The sequence below is a fragment of the Geotrypetes seraphini genome, chromosome 5 (genome assembly GCF_902459505.1).
Source record: "Geotrypetes seraphini chromosome 5, aGeoSer1.1, whole genome shotgun sequence".
Classification (NCBI taxonomy): Eukaryota; Metazoa; Chordata; class Amphibia; order Gymnophiona; family Dermophiidae; genus Geotrypetes; species Geotrypetes seraphini.
In genome coordinates this window covers 237539894-237553740 of record NC_047088.1, presented here as the reverse complement: position 1 = coordinate 237553740, position 13847 = coordinate 237539894, and the positions used below count along the sequence as shown (strand labels likewise).

The 13847-nt window shown below is 44.1% G+C and overlaps 1 protein-coding gene across 3 annotated transcripts in view; it reads left to right on the top strand.

The window, feature by feature from the left end:
- Positions 1-13847, top strand: part of MGAT5 (alpha-1,6-mannosylglycoprotein 6-beta-N-acetylglucosaminyltransferase) — a 251467-nt gene that overhangs the window by 175961 nt on the left and 61659 nt on the right. For all 3 annotated transcript variants that reach the window (XM_033944757.1, XM_033944755.1, XM_033944756.1), the window contains exon 12: positions 6431-6580. In XM_033944757.1, the coding sequence (XP_033800648.1) occupies positions 6431-6580 (150 nt within the window). The remainder of the gene's footprint in view (positions 1-6430; positions 6581-13847) is intronic.

Sequence of the window (13847 nt, the reverse complement as noted above, 5' to 3'; positions counted from 1 at the left end):
CCTCGTCAACAGCAGCACCATGCCCAGGCTCGATCTCAGGCCACTCAACCCTCTAAGCCGCCTCAGCCTGCTAAACAGTCTCAGCCCTTTTGACTCTTCTCTCCAGGGCATAGCCAGTCATCCTCCCTCACTGCCTCTTCCACAGCCTATCGGGGGTCGTCTCACCATTTTCTCCAGCCGTTGGGAAGTCATCACGTCGGACCAGTGGGTCCTCAACATCATCCGCCACGGCTACTCTCTCAACTTCCAGACTCTTCCACCAGACAACCTTCCCGTAGAGTCTGCTTCACACTCATCTCAAACCCCCCTCCTCCTGAGGGAAGTTCAATCCCTCCTCCTTCTCAACGCCATCGAAGAAGTACCTCCAGATCAAAGGGGTCAGGGATTCTACTCCCGCTACTTCCTGGTTCCCAAAAAGACGGGAGACCTCCGTCCCATTCTCGATCTAAGGGATCTCAACAAGTGTCTGGTCAAGGAGAAGTTCAGAATGCTCTCCCTTGCCACGCTTTACCCTCTTCTTTCTCAACACGACTGGCTATGTTCCCTGGACCTCAAAGAGGCCTACACTCACATCTCCATCAATCAGAGTTCTCGCCGCTACCTGCGGTTCCAGGTACTGCACCACCACTATCAGTACAAGGTGCTACCGTTCGGCCTCGCTTCCTCCCCCAGGGTCTTCACCAAGTGCCTTATAGTGGTAGCGGCCTTCCTCAGGTCTCACAACCTCCAGGTGTTCCCCTACTTGGACGATTGGTTGGTAAAAGCACCTTCATCTCAACTCGTGCTACAAGCTACTCATCACACCATCTCTCTCCTCCACCTCCTGGGGTTCGAGATCAACTACCCCAAGTCGCATCTGCTTCCCACCCAGCGACTTCAATTCATTGGAGCAGTTCTGGACACCACGCTGATGAGGGCCTTTCTCCCCTCCGATCGCCAGCGGACCCTGCTCCATCTCTGCCGTCAGGTGCTCATGCATCCCTCCATTCCTGCCCGACAGATGATGGTCCTCCTGGGTCACATGGCCTCGACGGTGCATGTCCTTCCTCTGGCACGTCTCCACCTTCGTACGCCTCAGTGGACTCTCGCCACCCAATGGTCACAGACTTCGGATCTTCTTTCTCATCCCGTCTCTGTGACATCATCTCTTCAGCAATCTCTCCAATGGTGGTTGAACTCCTCAAATCTTTCCAGGGGTCTACTCTTTCATCTGCCCCCCCACTCTATGATCATCACCACAGATGCGTCCCCCTACGCGTGGGGAGCTCACCTGGGAGATCTACGCACCCAGGGACTTTGGACCCCACAGGAGCGTCGTCATCACATCAATTTCCTGGAACTCAGAGCCATGTTCTACGCCCTCAAGGCTTTCCAACATCTTCTCTGCCCTCAAGTCCTCCTCCTGTGCACAGACAATCAAGTCGCCATGTACTACATAAACAAGCAAGGCGGCACCGGATCTCGCCCCCTTTGTTTGGAGGCTCTGCGCATCTGGACCTGGGCCACGGACCGCAATCTCTTTCTCAGGGCGGTCTATATCCAGGGCGAACAGAACTCTCTGGCCGACAATCTCAGCCGCATCCTTCAACCTCACGAGTGGACGTTGGACCCTCCGACTCTGCTATCCATCTTTGCTCGATGGGGCACTCCGCAGGTGGACCTCTTTGCAGCACCTCACAATCATCAGCTGCCCCAATTCTGTTCCAGACTCTTCTCTCCTCACCGTCTGGCTCCGGATGCATTCCTGCTCGATTGGAGGGATCGGTTCCTGTATGCCTTCCCTCCACTTCCTCTGATGTTGCGGACCTTGTCCAAACTCCGCAAGGATCACGCCACCATGATTCTTATCGCCCCTCGGTGGCCTCGCCAACACTGGTTCTCACTCCTGCTCCAACTCAGCTCCAGGGAACCCATTCTACTTCCTGTGTTTCCTACTCTACTTACGCAGCAGCATCAGTCTCTACTGCATCCCAATCTGTCTTCGCTCCACCTGACAGCTTGGTTTCTCTCGGGCTGACCTCTCCAGAGAATCTATCTCAACCGGTCCGCCTCATTTTGGACGCCTCCAGGAAACCGGCCACTCTCCAATGTTACCATCAGAAGTGGACCAGATTCTCCTCGTGGTGTCTCCGGCATCGTCAGGAACCCACCTCCTTAGCGGTGGAAACTGTCTTGGAATATTTGCTCTCACTGTCCAATGCTGGCCTCAAAACTACCTCCATCAGAGTCCACCTCAGTGCCATCACTGCGTTTCATGAGCCTATTCTCGGAAAACCCCTCACGGCTCATCCTCTGGTTTCCAGATTTATGAGAGGGCTCTTCAATCGCAAACCGCCTCTCAAGCCTCCTCCTGTCGTCTGGGACCTGAATGTGGTTCTCTCAGCCCTCATGAAACCTCCGTTTGAGCCTCTTGCCACAACTTCGCTCAGGCTTCTTACCTGGAAGGTGCTTTTTCTAATTGCCATCACCTCTGCCAGGAGGGTTAGCGAACTGCATGCACTGGTTGCCGACCCACCTTTCACTGTTTTTCACCATGACAAGGTTGTTCTGCGTACCCACCCTAAATTCCTTCCCAAGGTGGTCTCGGCTTTTCACCTTAACCAGTCCATTGTGCTGCCCGTCTTCTTCCCTAAGCCTCACTCGCATCCTGGGGAACAGGCGTTGCACACGCTGGATTGTAAGCGTGCCCTTGCTTACTATCTTGATCGTACCAGAGCTCACCGGACATCCCCTCAGCTCTTTTTGTCTTTCGATCCCAACCGTTTGGGTCGCCCTGTCTCCAAACGGACACTTTCCAATTGGCTTGCTGCCTGTATTGCTTTCTGCTACGCTCGGGCCGGTCTCTCACTGGATGGAACTGTCACGGCCCACAGGGTCCGAGCTATGGCTGCTTCTGTAGCTTTCCTCCGCTCCACGCCCATCGAGGAAATCTGCAAGGCGGCCACTTGGTCCTCAGTTCACACGTTCACTACTCACTACTGTCTGGACGCATTCTCCAGACGGGATGGACACTTCGGCCAATCTGTGTTACAAAATTTATTTTCCTAATGGCCAACCATCCCACCTCCCTCTTTGTTAGCTTGGAGGTCACCCATGTGTTAAGAATATGCTGCCTGCTTGTCCTGGGATAAAGCACAGTTACTTACCGTAACAGGTGTTATCCAGGGACAGCAGGCAGATATTCTTACGTCCCACCCACCTCCCCGGGTTGGCTTCTTAGCTGGCTTATACTAACTGGGGACCACGCACTCCTCCGTCGGGCGGGAAGGCACTCGCGCACGCGCGGTGCGGCCAACTAGAAACTTCTAGTTAAAAAGGTCCGTACCGAGGGCTCCGTCGGTGACGTCACCCATGTGTTAAGAATATCTGCCTGCTGTCCCTGGATAACACCTGTTACGGTAAGTAACTGTGCTATATAGGCATATACAGTACTCCCCTGAAATTCATGGGGGTTCCGCTCCAGGAACCCCCGCGAATCTTGAAAAACCGTGAATACGGTTCTTCATGGGGGAGACTGGAGAGGACAGCTGGAGAGGCAGGAGAGAGCAGTGGGAGCGCCGGTGAGTGAAGGAAATCACTCGCTGTATGCTCTGACCGCCTCTTCCTACACTAAAGTCAGGCCTTACTAATCAGGAGCTGCAGATGCACCCAGAGTTGGAATAATTTTACATCTATTGAATGGTAAACATTTAGTAAGTTCTACAATAAGTATGTTAGCTCATACTGTAGACTTGACAGCTGTCCTTCAAATGTTATGAAAGTTGCCCCAGTCAACTTTAAGGCCAAATTGTTGATATGGATTAATTTCTTATTATACATAGGGAAGTTTCCTGAGGAACAGGGTCAAATTGTGATTACACCAATTTTAAAAAACACTAAAGCATCATCCAGCATTGCATCTAATTTTAGACCTATTGCCAGTATTCCTCTGGCTACTAAGATACAAGAAGGTTTGGTAAACGCTGAATTAGTTACATACTTGGATAAGTTTAGCATTTTGCATGAGAATCAATCTGGTTTTCGGTCAGGATTTAGTACCAAAATAATCATGGCCTCTGTTTGATTATTTGCATTCATTATTCAGTCAAGGTTCAAGTGCGTTAATTCTGCAGCTAGATCTGAGCAGCGCTTTTGATATGGTAGATCATACTATTTGCTGGATTGTTTGGAATCCTTTGGAGTCGCAGGTAATGTCTTGAACTGGTTTCATGGCTTCTTGGGTAAAAGATCGTACCAAGGGGTCCTTTTATCAAGCTGCGGTAGGGGTTTAACGTGCGTAATACCGCGTTAGCCACTAACACCTGCATTGAGCAGGCGTTAGTTTTTTAGCCGGCTGCGGGGATTAGCGCGTGATAAAATGTCCAACCCACTAACCCCGCTAGCACGGATTGATAAAAGGAGCCCCAAGTGTTTAAAGAAGATATTTAGTCTTATTGTTGGGAAAACTCCTGTGGGGTCCCACAGGGTTCACTTCTGTCCCCCACTTTGTTTAATATTTATCTTGCTTCCTTGGGAAATTTATTGCAAAGTTTAAAGCTCAAGTTCTACATTTATGCGAAATTAAATGCGGAAAAAACAACTCCCAACGATAAGATTAAAGAAACAACAATACACGTGAATGGGTTGGACTATAATATAGAACAATCCATAAAAATATTGGGTGTGACTCTGGATAAACATCTCACATTGGAACAACATACGGATTTATTGTTTAAGAAATGTATCTCTGTGCTTTGGAAGCTTCATACCATTAAGAAGTATTTCGATGAAACTTCCTTTCGTTTATTGGTACAGTCTTCTATCTTAAGTATTCTCGATTATTGTAACATATATATATATATATGTTACAAGAACATTTTCAAAAAATTGAGAGTGATTCAGATTATTGCCGTTCACCTCATTTTTGGTTTAAAAAAATGGGAGCATATCACACTTTTTATTTGAAACTCCATTGGTTGCCGATAGTCGAGAATTCTGTTCAAATTTTCTTGTATTTGTTATAAATCAGTTTCAGGTTTGTTACCAGGTTATCTTGTGTCTCATTTTCTTTGAATCACGCCAAAAAGACCATACGTAGAGTGCACTTGTTTTCATATCACTCCATAAAATCCTGTCATTATAAGAAGTTCCTTGAGAGAGCACTCATTTCAAACCGCTAAATTGAATGTATGGCTTGGAAAAATTATGTTAGAGGTCTCTTCCTATCTTGATTTTAGAAAATTGTTAAAGACTCAACTCTTTGTTTTAAGTTTTTTATTGATTTTTTCATATACCAACAAGTGTTATAAATTTTCCATACAATTGTCTTAACAATACACTTGAATTCTCTATAATGTACTTTATATAAACCATATTTTATATTATTCTTCTTATGAATTTATATAACATATATATTGTAATAATTTTATTAATTATTATTTAATTATGAACCCTTTTCCCTCCCTTTATTACATTAATTTCACATAAGATTATCACTCATTATAATATATTATTTATAATGTATTATAAAGAGAATAAATTCCTTACCCCTTCCCTCCCTTCTTTAACCATTATCTTATTATGGGAAAAAAATTAAAATCATTCATTGCAAAAATCTGTTAATGGTCCCCAAATCCTCTTGAACTTATCCATATATCCTTTTTGTGTTGCAAAATCTTATATGTATGGCAAACTGAGTTCCTCCAAAACTTATAGTTCAATCTGTCATAATTTTTCCAATTATGTGTAATTTGCTGTACTGCTACTCCAGTCAATATAAATAAAAGTTTATTGTTATTTGATGAAATTTGACTTCGAGCTCTCATTGCAGTACCAAACAAAATCGTATCATATGTCAAGGCTACCGGATTTTCTAACATCCTATTAATTTGAGGCCAAATTGATTTCCAAAATATTAATATGAATGGACAATAGAATAAAAGATGATCTAATGTCCCTGCTTCAACTCTTTGATAGGCTGGTATCTTAATGCATTCTGCTTCATTTTTTCAATCAAATTCCTTATATTCAATTTGATGTATTTTATCTGTTCTATGTATTACTTCTTTCCCTGCCATGCCGGTATTTTCTGCATTATATTATACATGCTTTCTGTCTTTATATGTTTAAGTCCATTATTGTAGTTTGTATTTTATCTGTATCCCATGTATTAGCTCACCTTGTTGTGAACCGCCTAGAACTTTTTCGGTATGGCGGTATATAAAAATAAAATAATTATTATTAAGGCAATCCTGAAAATCCAGCTCATTGCATATGCCTTCTTGAGAGACTAGGGATAAACTACCCTAGAGTTCTTGTGGAATATTAAGACCTTGGTGATGAATTTTTAATATGTTTTGTTTAAATTGTTTGCAGGTGTGTTTTTTTCCCTAATATACCAGAACTTGAAACTGGAGTATTAAAATTTATGTTTAATGGGTTTTATTTAAAGGACAAGAAAAACTATTTAGACATTATTCATACCTACATGGAGGTCCATGGAACAGTACACGGAAAAAGCACTGCCCATATGCCCAGCTATGTGATAAACCATGGAATTCTTAGTGGACGTGATTTGCAGTTTCTTCTAAGAGAAACAAAGGTAAGCAAGTTTAAAAAAGAAAATTAATATGTTAATAGGAAGACAAACAGAAGTAATAAAATCATTGTTAAATTATTTTAATTGCTTGAATATCCTCTTGCTGTTAGCCTCTATTAACTAGGCTTGAGATAATGGACAATAGTAATGTACTAAGAGACAGATTCCATGAGCCACTAAAGCATCCAACTTGGAAATTAGCATTTCATGCATTATGTTTTCAGATTTATGTAGCTTCCAATATACTGTTCTATGACTCACAGGCTTGAAAGCTAAAATATTTCTTTCCTTTTTTTTTTCTTCTTCATGTAAGAAAGCACACCCTAGGGTTGGTGAACATAAGCAGTGCCTCCGCCGGGTCAGACCATAGGTCCATCCCGCCCAGCAGTCCGCTCCCGCGGCGGCCCGAACAGGTCACGGCCTGTCTGAGTCACCAGAAGGGGCCCCCTTGCCACCTTGGTTTCCCATTGAGTCCTATCTTCCCATCGAAGTCCTAACCCTCCGGTCTTGCACATCCACGACCTGGTTGGATTTCTATACTTATTTCCTGGTTAGCTTTCTATACCTGTGTTACATCCCAGAACCTCTCTCAGTATCCCACGATCCCCCTATCCCTCAGGAATCCGTCCAATCCCTGTTTGAACCCTTGTACCGTACTCTGCCTTATCACTTCCTCTGGTAGCGCATTCCAAGTGTCCACGACCCTTTGGGTGGAAAAAAACTTCCTTGCATTTGTTCTGAACCTATCTCCCTTCAGTTTCTCCGAATGCCCCCTCGTGCCTGTTGACCCCTTCAGCCTGAAGAATCTGTCCCTATCCACCCTCTCTATGCCCCTCATGATCTTGAAGGTCTCTATCATATCTCCCCTGAGCCTCCTCTTTTCCAGAGAGAAGAGCCCCAGCCTATCCAACCTCTCGGCGTATGGGCAGTGTTCCAGCCCTCTTACCAGTTTCGTTGCTCTCCTTTGGACTCTCTCAAGTACCGCCATGTCCTTCTTGAGGTACGGCGACCAATATTGAACGCAGTATTCCAGATGCGGACGCACCATCGCTCGATACAATGGCATGATGACTTCCCGCGTCCTGGTTGTTATGCCCCTCTTTATGATGCCCAGCATCCTGTTGGCTTTTTTCGAGGCTGCTGCGCACTGTGCAGATGGCTTCAGTGATGCATCCACCAGCACACCCAAGTCTCTCTCAAGACTGCTGTCTCCCAACGATGCCCCCCCCAATTTGTAGTCGAACAATGGGTTCTTTTTCCCTATATGCATGACCTTGCATTTTTCCACGTTAAATCGCATTTGCCATTTGTTTGCCCAGTCTTCCAGCTTGTCCAGGTCCCTTTGTAGGTCCTCACACTCCTCCCTGGACCTAACTCTGCCGCACAGTTTGGTATCGTCTGCAAATTTTATAACCTCGCACTTTGCCTCCTTTTCCAGGTCATTGATAAATATGTTGAAGAGTAACGGCCCCAGCACCGATCCCTGTGGCACACCGCTCGTGACTCCCCGCCAGTCAGAGTATTGTCCCTTTACTCCAACCCTCTGCAGTCTACCCGACAACCAGTGCTCGATTCATCTGTGCACATCCCCTCCCACCCCGTGGTTCCACAGCTTCCTAAGCAGCCTTTCATGTGGCACCTTGTCGAAAGCCTTTTGAAAATCAAGGTAAATGATGTCTATAGGTTCCCCATTGTCCACCCGACTGCTTATTCCCTCAAAGAAGTACAGAAGGTTCGTTAAGCATGACCTTCCCTTACAGAATCCATGCTGGCTTGTTCTCAGTAGGCCATATCTCTCGATGTGTTCGCAAATACCGTCCTTGATCATAGCTTCCACCATCTTCCCTATAATTGAAGTCAGGCTCACCGGCCTGTAGTTTCCGGGGTCACCCCTCGATCCCTTCTTGAAGATAGGTGTGACATTCGCCAATTTCCAGTCCTCTGGTACCTCTCCAGTTTTCAAGGATAGGTTGCAAACATGCTGGATTGTGCCCGCTATTTCTTGTCTTAGTTCTTTCAGAACCCTTGGGTGGATCCCGTCCGGGCCCGGCGATTTGCCGCATTTTAACCTGTCTATCTGTTTGAGGACATCCTCCTTACTTACCTCTATGTGTTCTAATTTTTCAGCCTGTTCCCCACTCATGAGCTCCTCTGAGTCCGGTATATTAGATGTGTCTTCTCTCGTGAAAACCGACGAGAAGAACGTGTTCAACCTCTCAGCTACCTCTTTATCCTCCTTAATCACTCCCTTCCTATCCCCATCGTCCAACGGCCCCACCTCCTCTCTCACTGGTCGCTTCCCTTTTACGTAACTGAAGAATGCCTTGAAGTTTTTCGCCTCCCTGGCCAGCCCCTCTTCGTATTTCCCTTTTGCTTTTCTAACCTCTCGGTGGCATTCCTTTTGGCATTTCCTGTGCGCCTGGTGATTTTCCTCCGTTGGATCCTTTTTCCATCTCCGGAAGGACACTTTCTTGTCGTTTATTGCCCTCTTTACTTCTGTTGAGATCCAAACCGGGTCCTTTGACCGCTTGTTCTTGCCGCCTTTCCTGAAACTTGGGACGTACATTCTTTGTGCTTCCTGCAGGGTGTCCCTGAATAGGGTCCAGGCACTTCCTACAGTCTCCATCCTAAGGATGTTTTTGAGCTTCCTCCTCACCATTTCCCTCATAGCAACATAGCTTCCTTTCCTGAAGTTGAGCGCAGTTGTTGCGGTCCTCCTTACTGTGGGTGTCCCCCTTTCTAATGTGAATCGGATCGCGTTGTGGTCACTGTTGCCTAGTGGTCCTCCCACTTCTACCCCTCTTGCAGGCCCCCCTAATCCGTTTAGGATGAGGTCAAGAGTAGCACTCCCTCGCGTCGGTTCCCTAACTAGTTGCTCCATGAAGCAGTCCCTCACAGCTTCTACAAATCCTGTTTCCCTAGTGCAGTTGGAGTGACCCGTACTCCAGTCAATCCCCGGGTAGTTGAAGTCCCCCATCACTGTTACACTTCCAGTCCTGCATTCTTGTCTCAGTTCAGCTTCCAAGTTGTGTCCGATTTCTTCCGGCGTACCAGGTGGGCGATAGTACAGCCCCAGTTTTATGCCTGCACCCTTGTTTCCCGGCAATTTGACCCATAGCGATTCCAGCCCCTCTGCCTTCTTTGCCATATCCATCCCGACCGAGTAGATAGAGTCCTTTATATATAGTGCTATGCCTCCCCCCTTCTTGTGGGTCCTGTCCCTCCTGTAGAGCTTGTACCCCGGCAGCGCCACATCCCATTGATTCTCCTCTGTCCACCATGTTTCTGTAATTCCAATTATATCCAGGTCTTCCCCCTTGGCTACGACCTCTAGTTCACCCATCTTGGCCATGAGGCTTCTTGCATTTGCGTATAAGCACCGCAGGTCCCGTCGTTTTTCCTCCACCTCCATATTTACCTGGGCCGCCTCCCCTTGAATTTCAGGCAGTTCTCCTGTTCCCTGTGCTTCTGCTTTGCCCTTAGCCTTTACCCTCGTAGCTTTCGGTTTCCCCACATTTCCGCCACCCCACTCCCCCACTTTTCCTCTAGGTTTTCTATATACTGCTTAAAAAATAAGATTACCTAAGTAGTGCACAATAAAAAACTTATATACATTTACAGGGGGAGTATTACAAGATAAGATTCAAAAGAAGCCCTAGGTTACAACAAACTAGAACTTAAGGTGTAATTACCATAGTACAGAGTAGGAAGATAAGGGGGGTGTTAAAGGACTATATAAAATACAATGAACAAAAGTGTTTTGGTATTACAACCATAGTGCCAGCGAACATGACAAGAATCGGGAAAGGGAGGTAAGAAACAAGCAGTTAGGTGGAAAGGTAATGACAGGCTATGGGAATCAGAAGGATATCAGTAAGAAGGATTTGGTAGGCATATTAAGTATGGACAAAACCTTATTTAGAAAAAGTGCATAACTTAATGATCTGAAAGATAAATACACACTTTCCATTGGATCCAATTCTTTCAATATATTGTAAAACGAATTCAAAGTAGATTTTGGCTTGGATTAAAGATTAATAGATGCTTCATTGTTGAAGGACAATTATGGGCTCCTTTTATAAAGGTGCACCAGCGTTTTTAGCGCGCGCTACCCAAAAAACTACCGCCTGCTCAAGAGGAGGCGGCAGCGGTAGGCGCCCTATAGTTACCCCAGTTTTGAAGAAGACTTGATTAAATAATTAGCTTATTCAATTTTTTTTGTCCATCCTCCCATCCTGTGTGAAGATTTTAGACCAGACTTCAATTTATCTAAATTGGTAGAAAAAGAAGTCTCCAGTCAAATGATTTTCTAGACATAGTGATTTTTGGATGTGACCTAAGAGAGTTTTCGAAATGGCAGTAATACTGAAACCTCATGGATTAGATATGTTTGTTTAGACAATAATGTACCTACAGTTTTGCTGTCATTAGATCTGGCAGCCTCTCTGTACTGATACAGTGTTCCCCCGGTCATTCGCGGTCTGTTAGCGTTTTTGCCTTGCCGTGCGGACCCCAATCTTATATCCGTATGCTTCTATATGCATCCTTGTATTATTTTTTTTTGTGCTAAATTTGATCTGTATATTATCATTTTTATACGTACCTTTTCCTCTCAGGTATTTCTCTCCTGCCTTTTGGTGCAGGCTGTGATCTGAGATGCTTTCTTCCCCATTTTATTTATTTTTCTTCTCTTTTATTCGTAATTTATACCATTTACTTCTTTGACACTTAGCTTAAATTGTGATCCCAATTTGGGACAGACAGGGAAACTTCATGTGCCTTAAAATACTACATACAAGTGGTTCTATTAATTTTCAATGTTAAAATTTTTTTCTCCTTCCTTGTACCTAATTTTCTGTAACTGTATTGATCCGAAAGGCATTTAGTAGTATGTAATAAAGTTTTATGTTATGTTATCAGTACTAAGATGCTGGGTGATAGTAGGCATGAGGATAGCTCGGTAACTTGCCTGTCTGATGCAAAAGTGATCAACCTCGCACATCACCTAGGTAGGATTTTACATGGTGCTGAGCAAGAGCAAACAGTTTTTAATAGATATGGGTAGCATGACAAAGGAAAGTACTGGAGGGAGGTTCTGGATTCCAGATATGGGCTTTTAGAAAGAAAGCCCAAATGAGAACCTCCAAGGAAGTGGTCCTAGAAGTGTTCTGTGTAATACAAACAGGACCCAAAAAGCAGGCAGAGCTCTGGAGATTTTATATGGATGAGATGGTGATGTACATTAGACAGATTAGACAGGTACATTAGACAGATTGTGAGCCCACCGGGACAGACAGGAAAAAATGCTTGAGTACCTGAATAAACTGAATGAATAAATGTAGGAAAGAAGAATTTAGATTTGTTAGGAACCCAGCAACATTCTGTGGAAGAGGGAACATACTGTATGTCAAAAGAAGAGGTTTCACTTAACCAGCATAGAACCAGGCTGCTAGTGCTAGGCTTTAAAAGGGGTTAGAAAGAATTCCATGAGCCATACTCTGCCTTTCCCCCCACTTGTTTGTTAATTTGATATAATGCACATCTTCAGAAGAATCTTTGTAGTTTACTTCAATCTCAAAAATCAATGTATTAAAAAAAGCTAAGTTAAAATATTTTAAAATATAATAAACAGCATTCTTATACTGTTAGCTACTTGCCCATATATATCTGCAGAATACACATTACATTACATTAGAGATTTTTATTCCGCCATTACCTTGTGGTTCAAGGCGGATTACAAAAGAGCTGAAAAATGTTGAGTTACAATGGAAGAACATTTGTCCTTTCTAGAGAGGTAAAGAGTAGGTTATGTAGTTTCTGTGTGGCGGGAAGAGGGGGGGGTGGGAGGATGGTAAGTTTGAAGTTAGGGCTGTTTCAGGAATTTCTTTAAGAGTGTAGTTTTTATTTATTTTCTGAACGTCTTGTAGTCTGGTGTCGTTATCAGTAGTTTGGAGATTTGGTTATCTAGTTTAGCTGCTTGAGTGGCTAGGAGGCCATCGTATAGTTTTTTCCGTTTTACTTCTTTGATCGAGGGGTGTGTGAATGGGGGATGTTTTTCTATGTCTGATTGAGGTGGTTTGGATGAGGCGGTTGTTCAGGTAGGTTGGGGCTGTCTCCGTTTAAGGTTTTAAATAACACACAGTAGAATTTAAATAGTATTCTTTCTTGGATTGGTAGCCAATGTGAGTTGATGTATGCTTCTGTAATATGGTCGTGTTTTCTCAATGAGTTGATGAGTCTCAGAGCTGTATTTTGGATTCTTTGTAGTTGTTTAGTCATTGTAGCAGGGCAGGGGAGATAGAGGATGTTGCAGTAATCTAATAGACTTAGAATTAGGGATTGTACTATAAGCTTGTATTGTGTTTTTTCAAAGAATTTTCTGACTTGTCTTAGGTTTCTCATAACTGCAAAGGATTTTTGTATTGTTTTATTTATTTGCAGTTGCATAGTGCAACATCGGTCTATAGTCATTCCTAGTAGTTTTATGGTAGTTTGAATGGGATAGTTAATTGTGTTAATTTCTATATTGGTTATGGTTGGGACTTTGTCGTTTTCGAGGATGAGGAATTTAGTTTTGAGTGTGAGTTTCAGTTTGTGATCTTCCATCCAGGTTGCTACTGTTTCTAGTGTTCGATATAGTGTGTTTATTATGGTGGGCTTTGGTTGATCAAAAGGTATGAGAATGGTAATGTCATCTGCATAACTGTAGGTGGTGATGCCTAGATTATCCAGGTATGTTCTGAGAGATGCAGTGTATAGGTTGAAGAGAGTAGGGGATAGTGGGGATCCTTGTGGTACGCCGCAGGGGTTGGACCAAGGTTCAGATTTTACTTTATCTGATTTTACTCTGTATGTTCTGGATTTTAGGAAGCCTTCAAGCCAAGAGTATACTTTATCTGAGATGCCTATTGCATCCAAAATTTGCAGTAGGATGTTATGGTCTACCAGGTCAAATGCTGGAGTAAGGTCTAGTTGTATGAGAAGTATTTTTTTTTCCTGTGCTGAAGTGTTGTCTGGCTGTGTCAATGAGGGAGCCTAGTAATGTCTCTGTGCTGAAATTGGATCTGAAGCCAGATTGCGTGGGGTGAACTATATTATGGTCATCTAGATAGTTGGTGTGGTGTTTGGCTACTAGTCCTTCTGTCAGTTTGACATATAGAGGTATTGAGGCAATGGGTCTGTAGTTGGATGGTTGGTCTGTTAGTCCTTTTGGATCTTTTTGGATTGGGGTGATGATTTCACTGTTGGGAAAAGGCCATCAGTGAGCATG